At 44.1% G+C, this 12,500-nt stretch overlaps 1 protein-coding gene across 1 annotated transcript in view; it reads right to left on the bottom strand.

The window, feature by feature from the left end:
* Positions 1-12,500, bottom strand: part of LOC143293136 (cys-loop ligand-gated ion channel-like) — a 182,879-nt gene that overhangs the window by 31,106 nt on the left and 139,273 nt on the right. The window contains exon 4 of the mRNA XM_076604051.1: positions 1-250. This exon is cut by the window's left edge and continues 8 nt beyond it. Coding sequence (XP_076460166.1) covers positions 1-250 — 250 coding nt within the window. The remainder of the gene's footprint in view (positions 251-12,500) is intronic.

Below are 12,500 nucleotides of genomic sequence, written 5' to 3'. Positions count from 1 at the left end.
TGAATATATTCCACACGAAGTAACCCGGTCGCCGAGCCGCCCGACACTTCACGGAAATTGCCGAACGTTTGGCCGCGTCGTCGACAGGGTCTATTTTTAGCTCCCACTTGGTGCACTCAGTATGACAGTAGAGATGCCATTCCTGCTCATCCACGAAGCTTTGTTTATTGACCATGTGACGGTTATCGGAATCTTCGATGAGCTCAACTTCGGTGGCAGGAAACTCGCTGGCCACAGTAATGGTCAGATCCTGCACAAACACAAACACAAAAGATAAACTAAATAGAGTACAGGTAAGATTTTGAATAAGTACCAGCCTTGACGAAGTATTTTCATTTCGATTTATTCATAACAAAGTCTCAATTGGCAAGGGCAAAGTCGGGGAGGGGGGGGGCATCAATACAGTAGTTATATAAGAATAACTTATATTTTGCACAAAAAAGCACATACCACCCGACAACGACAAAAACAACAACCAATCATCCAAAAAGCATTCCCCCCAAAACAACAACAACGACAACAACACACGCACACACACACACACACACACACACACAAACATACGCGCACACACACACGCACAAACAAACAACAACAAACAAACAAAATAACAGCAACAAGCAAACAAACAAACTTGGTTTTATGCTCATGAAAAAAAACACAACTCTTTCTCTGTAGAAGAAAGCATTGTCAATATCTGTAGAAGAAAGCATCGTCAATATCTGTAGATCAATATCTGTAGAAGAAAGCATTGTCAGTATCTGTAGAAGAAAGCATCGTCAATATCTGTAGATCAATATCTGTAGAAGAAAGCATTGTCAATATCTGTAGAAGAAAGCATCGTCAATATCTGTAGATCAATATCTGTAGAAGAAAGCATCGTCAATATCTGTAGATCAATATCTGTAGAAGAAAGCATTGTCAATATCTGTAGAAGAAAGCATTGTCAATATCTGCTCAATGCGGAATTCGTCAACCCCTCTTCCCTTCTGCTATTCATCCATTTATTTAGTGTTTATTTAGCGTTGACTCATTAGTATCTATTTACTGTATTATTCATTATCTATTTCTTTAACTTATCATTGATTCATTCATTTATTTCTGCTGCCTTGTCATTTGTCTGTGGTATTGCTATCATTTCGCCCATCCTAACTTGTCCATACTCTGGGCTACACGCTGGCTGGTTTCCGTCCCTGTTGCAGGACTTACAACAGTCACAGCACAGAAAGCGACGAATATCACAGGTCGTCCTGAGACCACCCAGACACCCAGCACAGTGGAAAGCAGAACCTACCCTCCCACCCCCCACCTCCCTCCACCCTTACACCACTGACGACAATGATAACAACTGCTTTTCGTGGAGCTAGACTCTGTGAACGCCCCTCATGGAGTGAAGACTAGAAGTAAAGTTCCCTCCTACGGCAGTGCCCGAAGTGAATCTCCCAGAAACCGAGTTTTTTCTTTTCTTTTGACGCCATCTTAATCAACCCCATTCATGGAGTGAAACCTGGAACCAAGCCTCCTCAACTACATTCCGTTTAAGTCTCTCGGAAACCGATTGACTTTTGACATCAACAAAAAAAACCCCAAAAAACATTAATTTTTTTTGGTAACACATGGACATTTTTAACACACACACAAACACACACACACACACACACACACACACACACACACACACACCACACACACACACACACACACACACACACACACACACACACACACACACACACATATATATATATATATATATATATATATATATATATATCTGTGTGTGTGTGTGTGTGTGGAAAGGGGAGGGGGGAACAATATGAACGAAACACGCGAAAAGAAAACAAATGTAACTTACAAACATAGTATTCTTATAAAACAAGAAACAAGGATTCCTTATTTTCTCTGAAAGTGAAATTGTTTGACACGTTAACTGATAAACAGGCGACATAAAAAGACTGTCTCACCCAGAGTAGGACACAAATTTTCATCGTTCCATAAACAAATTCACAAGAAAGAAGGGATTAACAGATAAGCCGGCTTCCAGTTCGCTAAGTCACTGAGACAGTCACGATGCTAGACCCACTCCGATTTCATGTTCGATTTTGGTCCGGAGTATCTCTTTTTCTCGAGGGGGTAAGATTCTCCAGCTACACCGGGATTCACAGATCCGATGAGGTTAACTCACTCAGTACGGCCAGTCCTCTCTTCTCTTCTACACAGACCCCTCGGATGTCCAGTGGGTGTCTGAATGACCCAAGCTTTAGCTTCCGTCGTCGTCAGAATTGTGGTATTCTTTGTCAACATTCACGTCTTCAGTATAAGAGCCTTCCGCTTGCAATATTTTGATGATGGTAATTGGGGTGAAACGCTGTTAACATCGTCTCTTTCGCCGTTCGTATGGAGAGAGTTAACTCGGTCTTCGGACTCCAGGCGTTAGGTTTCCAAGAAAAGGATGTAGCGGTAACGCGAGGAGATTCCGAAGAAATCAGATCACAACTTCAATTTGCAAGCTTCAGAGTTGATCTGTCTTTCAGCCTGTGTGTGTGTGCGTGCGTGCATGCGTGTGTGTTAGTACCAGTATAAGTGCTAGTGAGTGAGTGAATGATTGTGTGTGTGTGTGTGTGTGTGTGTGTGTGTGTGTGTGTGTGTGTGAAAGAAAGCAATACAGACAGACAGAACAGAGACAGGGGAAAAGAGAAACAGAGAGAGAGAGAAAGAGAGAGAGAGGGGGTGATGGGGAGAGAGAGAGCGAGCGAGGGTGGGGTGTGCAGGGTGAGTAATCCGTTTCTTTTATCTCCCTTCCTGTCTGTCGCCACACCTGTCTGTGTGTTGGTCTCTTCTGTTTCCTTCCTTCCTTCCTTCTTTGCTTCCTCCCTGGCATCCTTCCTTCCTTCTTTGCTTCCTCCCTGGCGTCCTTCCTTCCTTCTTTGCTTCCTCCCTGGCGTCCTTCCTTCCTTCCTTCCTTCTTGGCGTCCTTCCTTCTTTGCTTCCTCCTGTCTTTCCTTCCTTCCTTCCTTCCTTCCTTCCTCCCTGGCTTCCTTCCTTCCTTCTTTCCTTCCTCCCTGGCGTCCTTCCTTCCTTCCTCCCTGGCGTCCTTCCTTCCTTCATTCCTTCCTCCCTGGCGTCCTTCCTTCCTTCCTCCCTGGCGTCCTTCCTTCCTTCTTTCCTTCCTCCCTGGCTTCCTTCCTTCCTCCTTGGATTCCTTCCTTCCTTACTTCCTTCCTTCCTCCCTGGCTTCCTCCCTGGCTTCCTTCCTCCCTCCCTGGCTTCCTCCCTGGCTTCTTTCCTTCCTTCCTTCCGTCTGTCCTTCCTTCCTTCCTTCCTTCCTGGTTTCCTTCCTTCCTCCCTGGCGTCCTTCCTTCCTTCATTCCTTCCTCCCTGGCGTCCTTCCTTCCTTCCTCCCTGGCGTCCTTCCTTCCTTCATTCCTTCCTCCCTGGCGTCCTTCCTTCCTTCCTCCCTGGCGTCCTTCCTTCCTTCTTTCCTTCCTCCCTGGCTTCCTTCCTTCCTCCTTGGATTCCTTCCTTCCTTACTTCCTTCCTTCCTCCCTGGCTTCCTCCCTGGCTTCCTTCCTCCCTCCCTGGCTTCCTCTCCTTCCTTCCTGGCGTCCTTCCTTCCTTCCTTCCTGGCGTCCTTCCTTCCTTCTTTGCTTCCTCCCTGGCGTCCTTCCTTCCTGGCGTCCTTCCTTCCTTCCTTCCTGGCGTCCTTCCTTCTTTGCTTCCTCCCTGGCGTCCTTCCTTCCTTCTTTGCTTCCTCCCTGGCGTCCTTCCTTCCTTCTTTTCTTCCTCCCTGGCGTCCTTCCTTCCTTCTTTGCTTCCTCCCTGGCGTCCTTCCTTCTTTGCTTCCTCCCTGGCGTCCTTCCTCCTTCTTTGCTTCCTCCCTGGCGTCCATCCTTCCTTCTTTGCTTCCTCCCTGGCGTCCTTCCTTCCTTCTTTGCTTCCTCCCTGGCGTCCTTCCTTCCTCTTGCTTCCTCCCTGGCGTCCTTCCTTCTTTGCTTCCTCCCTGGCGTCCTTCTTTGCTTCCTCCCTGGCGTCCTTCCTCCTTCTTCCTCCCTCCTGGCTTTCTCCCTTCCGTCATTCCGCCTGTCTTTCCTTCCTTCCTTCCTTCCTTCCTCCCTGGCTTCCTTCCTTCCTTCCTTCCTGGCTTCCTTCCTTCCTTCATTCCGCCTGTCTTTCCTTCCTTCCTTCCTTCCTCCCTGGCTTCCTTCCTTCCTTCCTCCCTGGCTTCCTTCCTCTATTCCGCCTGTCCTTCCTTCCTTTTCTTCTTCCTTCATCCCGTCCGTCCTTCCTTTATTTCTTCCTCCCACCATTCTTTCTTTCCTTCCTTCATTCCTTTTCTCTTTCAGTCACCTCTTTCTTCTTTTGTTTCTTCCTACAATCATTCCATCCTTCCGTTTCGCTATCCCTCCTCTCTTCCGTTCTTTCTTCCTTCCATCCTTCCTTCGAAATGAAAAAAACAATGGGGCAAGGAGAGTGTATGATTAAAAGAATAAAGAAGAGCGTCAACTCTCTTAATACACAAGCACTGACTTGAAGTTGTGCCCCTTGTGTATGGGGGAAGGTACCACTCTTTATTGTTTTATTCATCTTCCTTCCTTCCTTCTTTCTTACATTTCTTTCTTTCCTTCAGTTCTCTCTAAGATTTCCTTACTGTGCGTTGTTTTCTTTTTATTTCTTGTTCGTTTGTTTCTTTAGCATATATATATATATATATATATATATATATATATATATATATATATATATATATATATATATATATATATATATATATATATATATATATATGTATGTATGTATGTATGTATGCATGTATGTATGTATGTATATATTTATTGGTTTCTAAGTTTACCGACTGTCTGTCTTTCCACGCGAGGGGTGACGTGGGTGCAATTGCATATGTTGTGTGTGTAATCCAACAGAAGAAAAAAAAAAGAAAGAAAGATGATGAAAGGAAATGGCACGCAGGCATTGACTGATGGCGGTAGAGACAAAGACAGAGTTGAAAAGGAAAGAGAGACAGAGATAGAGCCGGAGAGAGACAGAGAGAGAATGAGACACACAGAGAGAGTGAAGCGGGGAGCGGGGAAAGGGGAGGGTGGGGGTACGGAAAGGGGGCAGGGGGGGGGGCAAAAGACGACGAAGAAGAAGAAGAAGAAAGGAGGAGAGCAGCAACCCTAGATATCAAAGAAACATGATTTCAATAAACAGAAGAACATGAAAGTGAACGACGAAACAGGAAAAGGACCCAGGCCGTGATAAATGAATAGTTACAGAGACAGAGTATGTGTATGCAAAAGGATAAGAGAGACAGACAGACAGACAGACAGACAGGCATAGAGACAGACGGAGAGACAGACACGCCACAGACAGAGATAGGAAGAGGGCTGACGACAATCGCAATTATCAAAGAAACACGACTCTCACTGATTTCTTTCATTTTTGTACAAAACTATATATATATATATATATATATATATATATAAGGGGGGTGGGGTGGGGTGGGGAGGAATACTGAGTGCAGAAAACCGAGCAAACAGAGGTCTCTTGTCTCCACCAGACAGACCGGAAGACCATCAAGAGTTGTCTTACCCTGAGTGTTGGCGCGCCATCTGTCATGAGCATCCTCACAAAGACGACACAAGCCAGCCAGCCAGCCAGCCCAGCCAGCCAGACCCCGAAACCATCCATCTTTATTTTCCTCCCCAGGGGATCAGAGACACAGGGAAAAGAAAAGCACTGGCGACACCCTGTCGGTCTGGTTTTGTTTACTTTGTGGGACAATGTGTAAGTTACTGCACGCGTAAAAAAGAAAAAAAAAAGTTTAAAAAGTTCGGCAGTTTATCTTCATTACGTCCAGGGTTTTTTTGTTTTGTTTTGTTTTTTTGTTTTGTTTATTATTACAGTTGATCAGCCCATAGCAAAGACCAGACCTGAAAACACGAAAATATAAACTTTTAGATAAAAAAAGAAAAGAAAAAAAGGAAAATATGGGAGCAGAGCACAGATGAATCAAACAGAAGTACAAGGTGAAAGTTTAAGCCAAAACGATGGTTTAGAAGCCAATTATTGTTCAACCGGCATAGTGGTATTTCTTCCAGAAGCTTTTGAATCAGACTTAAAAAGAAAGCGTGACGACCAACAATGGATACATACATATCAAAGAAACACGAGTCCAGTATAACAGAAGAACACGAAAGAAATGTGATGAAAAGTAAATAGGACGCAGGTTATGAGTAAATAATGAGTGGTTATAGAGACAGGGGGATGAGAGAGAGAGAGAGAGAGAGAGAGAGAGAGAGAGAGAGAGACAGACAGACAGACAGACAGACAGAGACAGAGACAGAGACAAAGACAGACAGAGAGTTGATATAGACCTCAAATATAACACAGAAAGAGAGAGAGAGAGAGAGAGAGAGAGAGAGAGAGAGAGAGAGAGAGAGAGAGAGAGAGAGTACTCAGAACTAAAACCCCAGAATGATCTAATTGCAAAGACCTCTGGCCCATTACAATGGGAGTGATAATATATACAAAGCTTCTCAAATAATATCAGTTTCATTCTAGTTCATATTATCAACACAGCTATGCCGTAAGGCTAATGCTTCATGCACATATACTGCTAGCTTTCTCGTCAGTGAGACGAAAGAGGCACTGACACTGACACCAGTGTGCAGGATAGGCCACAGTCCTATTCGGCACTAACTACGTAATGGAAAATACCACAGTAAAATACCGCACATAATTAGCATATTCATGGAAAGAGTTGCTCCGTGATACTTGATACGCTGCTTCACCTCTGTTTTGTAGATTTTGGTCTGCATTCAAAATCTGAGATCTGACCTTAAAGGCATGAAATAGAAACATAGCAAAATCACCCGCACTCTCCTCTGAAATTCTCATAAACATAATCAAGATTATGATTTTGGAAATAGACAACATCCTGGAAGAAGTTAGATCTCAAATCGTCATACTTTGCGCACTAAACCAATAAAGTGAATTTCGGTTTCAAGTGTGTTATGTTACTACAAAATGGACATTTACTGCCATCTGGTTTCCTTGAATAACAATATCTGTGAACATTAACTTGTGATATCCACCGTCATCCTGAAGTGAGCGAGTGTGTTGCAATATGTGTTCACCCATAAAGCATCCAAGTATTTCTCTGTTCCAAGAAGTCAAAGAGACGATAGAGAGAGAGAATGAAAGAGAGAGAGAGAGAGAGAGAGAGAGAGAGAGAGAGAGAGAGAGATGAGGAAAGAGGATGGATTGGAAAAAAAGAAAATGAAGTGGAGCATGACATGACTGATGACAGCAACCGAAGCATATGAAAGAAACATAACCTATACAAGTTTTGCTTACTACCTTAAAAAAAAAGGAACAAGAAAATAAAAAAGAAATACTGGATGCAACAAACGGGACCACACGAGTGATCTCTGTCCCCACCAGACAGATCCGAAGAACATCAAGAGTTGTCTGCCTTGACTGTCGGCGCGCCCTCTGCCCTGAGCATCCTGACAAAGACGACACAAGCAAAGCCAGCAACACCAAATATCCATCTCTCTTTTTTTCTCTCCCCCAGGGGGACTGGGAATACTGAGTAAGGAAAAGCATAGCGACACCCTGTCTGACTGGTTCTGTTAACTTTGTAGGCCAATGTAAGTTACTGCCCGCGTAAAAAAAAAAAGAAGAAGAAAAAAAAAAGAAAGAGAAAAAAGGAACACAACTTCTAAAAAAAGGTTCGGCACCAGTTTTGTTCAAGTCATTTAAAATCCAGTCAGTCCAGGAGCTGAAATCAATGAAGAAAACACGTCAGTATAATGTAAATTAAAAGAGAAAACCGAAAACATAACCCACAATTAACTCTTTCACCGCCAGTCAATTTAAAGTGCACAATTCACTTGTGCTACAAACACAGAAAATATGCAGTCTAAGAATAGCTGGGGATTCCTCCTGTGATATGTAGAAAATATGGCCTATCCTATCACCGAACATTAAGAGCAGTAGGTTCATGGATAAGAGACCCATGATCTGGTCACCCTTCAGTGACATGACTCCTCTACCTAGCTGCTGCATAAATGCGAGCTTGGCAGTGAAAGGGTTCTAAATTTCAAAGGTTCGGTAAATTTTTGTTCAAGTCATTTAAAATCCAGTCAGTCCAGGAACTTAGATGAATGATGAAAGCACGTCAGAATAATGCAAATCAAAAGGGAAAATTGAAAACCTAAGTCTACATCTCGACATAAGAAGAATACCTCCCCTCCCCTCACTGCCTACCCTCCCACACACCAGCCGGTACACAAATCAAAACAAATGATGTCCAATGAACGTACCAAGCAATCAAAAGAGAAGACGAACAGCAAATCATTGAGATTCCTTTCCTTCCAGAAGACTTTAAGACTTGATATAACAGCAAAATGTAGAAACACAGGAAGAAGAAGAAGAAGAAGAAGAAGAAGAAGAAGAAAACACCCAAGAAAAAAAAGGTGTGTGTAGGAAGGCGGATGAGGGGGGTAGGGCAAGGTGGAGGGTGGTGGTGGTGTTGATGAAAAGCACAGGTGTTGACTGACCCCATCGTGCTGTATGTATCAAACGAAAATGGCAACATAATACAGCCCCCACCTCCATGACTGTATCCAATTTAATAAAATAAAAAAACAACAAGAAGAAAAGAAGACGAAGAAGAAGAAACAAAAACAAAAACCCCTGCTCTTCAGACAACTAACGCAAGACATTCACTTCAGAGGCAATCGCCCACGACTTCATGCCCACCGAAACAACATCCACGGCTGAGACAGAACCGGCAAAATTCTTGAGACGGAAAGCGCCACTGGGGAGACTCAACAACAGTCCCGGGGATTCACCGCAATCGTCTAGACACCTGTTCATGAGATAATAACCACTGCTGAGTCAGCCACAATGGACACAACCTCTGCCCACCCATACCCCGCCCCCGAAAACAGCCTATATGGCGGGGGCAAAACGGTCATACACGTAAAAAAAAAAATATATATATATATATATATATATATGTAAGCCCACTCGTGCATACGAGTGGACGTGAGGGGTTGCAGCCCATGAAGAAGAAGAAAACAACTTTTTATTTTTTTTATTTTTTAGTTTGTTAAAAAACAACAAACAAACAAACAAGAAAAAAACAAGCAAAAAACAAACAAAAACAAACAATCAAAAAACCAACCAACCAAACAAACAAACAAATAAAAAAAAGCGAGAACAAACCCCCCAACAAAAAAGAGGGTTTAAAATAAACATCCACATCAGGTGATCTCTGTCCATGGATCATCCCAGAAAAGTGGGGAAAAGGGAGACTAATTAACATATCACTACCATCGCCTAGAATAACAGCACATAGAGATTGGAGGTGATTAATTAACATATCACTAACATCGCCTAGAATGACAGCACATAAAGACTGGAGGTGATGAGGGAGAGGGGGAGGTGGGTGGTGGGGAGGGTTGTTTAACGAAGATGCCAATTAAGAAAAAACAAAAACAAAAACAAAAAACAACAAAAAAACCTTGGCTGTCTCAGATTCGAACTCGTGTTGTTTGTAGCCCGGTCGACCGTAGAGACTATCACGACGTCTGAAAGCAAATGAGAAATCAGATAAAACCGTCCACGAATCAAACCCCATGGCAAAGACCAAAAAAAACCCACAGATGACCCCCCTCCCCCAAAAAAAACAACACCCCCCCCACCAAACCCCCCCCCAAAAAAAACAACCCCCCCCCAAAAAAAAACAAACAAACAAAAAAAAACAAAAAAAAAACCCAGCAGACACATAACTTCCAATCCATTGACGTATTTCACTGCACTGTTAGACTCTGTCATAGCAAATAATACAGAATGCACTGGAGGCTGCCAGACCTATCCGCATAATTTATCACTTCCTGAACACACACACACACACACACAGACACACACACACACACACACACACACACACACACACACACACACACACACACACACACACACACACACGTTTCACTCCTATTGGAGTATGGACGATTACAAAATAATCTTTTCATGCCCAGAACAAACATTTCCAAATACACAATAATGTCACATAGCAGTTGAGAAAACACAAATGTCTTTTAACTCCAAAAGTGTAGCTAGGCAACATTTGCAAATCTAATCAACTTACTTACAGCTAAAATGACTTTTTTTGCCCCCTTTGAGCATGTTACAAAAATTAAAAACCGATTTTGGAGACAAATATTTTTTTAACATATCCATTTCGTAACTGATCATAATTGGGACATTCCATTATAAAATGAAATTCATCCCCAATCACAGACATTTTACAAACCTTACAAAGTCGTAACTCTCGTGGTATGCATTTGTGTCTCCCTGTTTCTATTTCCAGCTTATGATTACTACTTCGAAAATTTCAATTATGATTTTTCAAGTACGAGTATATCTACATTTTCATAACCCAATATTTCTGCACCACACACACACACAACAACAACAACAACAAAACCAACCAATGCATATATCTAAGAAAGTGTAAATGCCATGCTGGCCATCAATAGTGGAGGATATGCCGGCAGCGATAACCCTCACGGAAAGTTACAACCTCACCAGTTACTGACACATCAGAATAAAGAAGTCTGGTCGGCTTCCTAGTGGCTGCAAACATGATTTTTTTGGGGTGGGAGGGTGGGGGAGGGGGTGGGGGTGGAGTGGGGTGGGGGCAGCGTGGGAGGTGGTGGACGATGGAGGGAAGGCTGGAGGAGGGGTGGGTAGGAAGGCCGGGGTGGTGGTGGTGGTTCTTCTTCTTTCATTCTCTGTGAAGAGTTACTGGGGCACGCCGCACAGAAGAACTGTTCACCAGATTCCTCCAGGGCTATCCCTTGTGTGTCAAAGCATGGCTTTCTGCAAATGGTTTTCCCGGTCCATTCTTTGACGTTCTCAGCCCATCGTTTATTCTGTACATGCGACATGTCTTCCGCAAGTCAACTCTGGCGAAGGGGGTGGGGAGGTGGGGAGGGGGAGTGTGGCGGGGGAGGGGGTGGGGGTGGACACACACACTGGTAAATGAATCATGAAGACAGAAACGAAGAGACTACGACGACAGGAAGAGAAGAAAAGAAAGGCTGGGGGAAGATGAATGGGAGTGAAGATAGCACAAACAACGTGACTGCAAGAAAAGAGGACATTCCTACAGCTTAGATATTTTCACTAATGGTAGGGATATGATTCCCAACGCTACTGCCCAAACAACCAGGACTAAACTATGTGGATATTCACAGTCGGGTTTATTGTCGACACCCAAGGGAATCACCATACCACGTTCTTTGACAGTGGGAACGGAAAGGGGACCAATCTAACATAGTTACATACCACCACAAGCAAATCGCGTCATAGAAAGTTGTTTCTTTTTCTCTGGGTGCAAGGGGCGGTGGGAAGGTGGTGGTGGGTGGGTGAGTGGATTTGCTGAGAGAGCACACAATTTAAGAGATGGATTTTTTATGGTGGTTGGGAGGGGATGGGGGTAGGGTTAGGGTTGGGTGTTTTATCTGGAGGGTGGGGGAAGGGGGTGGGGGGGTGGGGGTGGAGGTGGGGGGCAACAGACTCTGACAACCCTCTGAATTAGGGATCGATTGGCACTCAGCTCATTGAAGCAGTGGAAGAGTCAGCCCACGAAAAGTGTTCTTCCTGAAACAACGGCCAACGAGCTGAAGCAACCGTCATCCCAATCTCTTTGTCCACACCACAAGACTTGAGAAGAAGATGTAAATGGGAAAGTATGGATAGGAGACAGATTATTCGACACATGCAGCACGCAGACAGCGCGCACGAAACATCTTCATGACAATGACAAAACATTTCTTTGACACCACTTCGTTTATTGATATTAGAAAAAAAAAGTTTATTAACTACTTAATCAATCTGTCTCATTTGTGTTAACCCCACCTTTTTTTTTTTTTTTTTTTTTTTTTTTTTTTGCTGCCCCATCATCTGCACCGTTTCAGTGGCATTACTCCCACGCCGCTCATTTAGATTCCCCCATACACAGCCACACCCGGGTTCGTCCGTCGCAGTTCCAGCGTCGGCAGTCCACAGGGAACCATCGATGTTAGGTCGCCAGGAGGCCACACACCAGAGGAGACCCTGCACTGCTGCTGAGTCACTTCGGTGGTGTTCAGTGGTGCCTGTTCTGTTTTAACGTATTTAGGACACCACCTACTAAGCCCCCTACTAACGACAATAATGGCTTAGTCGCGGAGCCAGACTGAGTGAGCGTCCCTCCCAGAGTGGAGACCGCCACCACGTCCCTCAAACAACAGCCCCCCCATGAATCTGCCGACACTGACGACATTGACAGGACTCACCCCAAGCACGGAAGTGGAGGGGTATCGAAACTGAGGTCACCATGTGAGCAGGGCATGAAAGGCCACAGACTTTGAGACTATTTTGTTTATATTGATGACGACGAAAGAGCAGGAGGAAGACGATGATGATGACGATGTTGCTAT

This window comes from Babylonia areolata, chromosome 18, assembly GCF_041734735.1.
Source record: "Babylonia areolata isolate BAREFJ2019XMU chromosome 18, ASM4173473v1, whole genome shotgun sequence".
Lineage (NCBI taxonomy): Eukaryota > Metazoa > Mollusca > Gastropoda > Neogastropoda > Buccinidae > Babylonia > Babylonia areolata.
The sequence above is the reverse complement of the archived record's forward strand: the minus strand, read 5'-3'. Positions and strand labels throughout refer to the sequence as shown.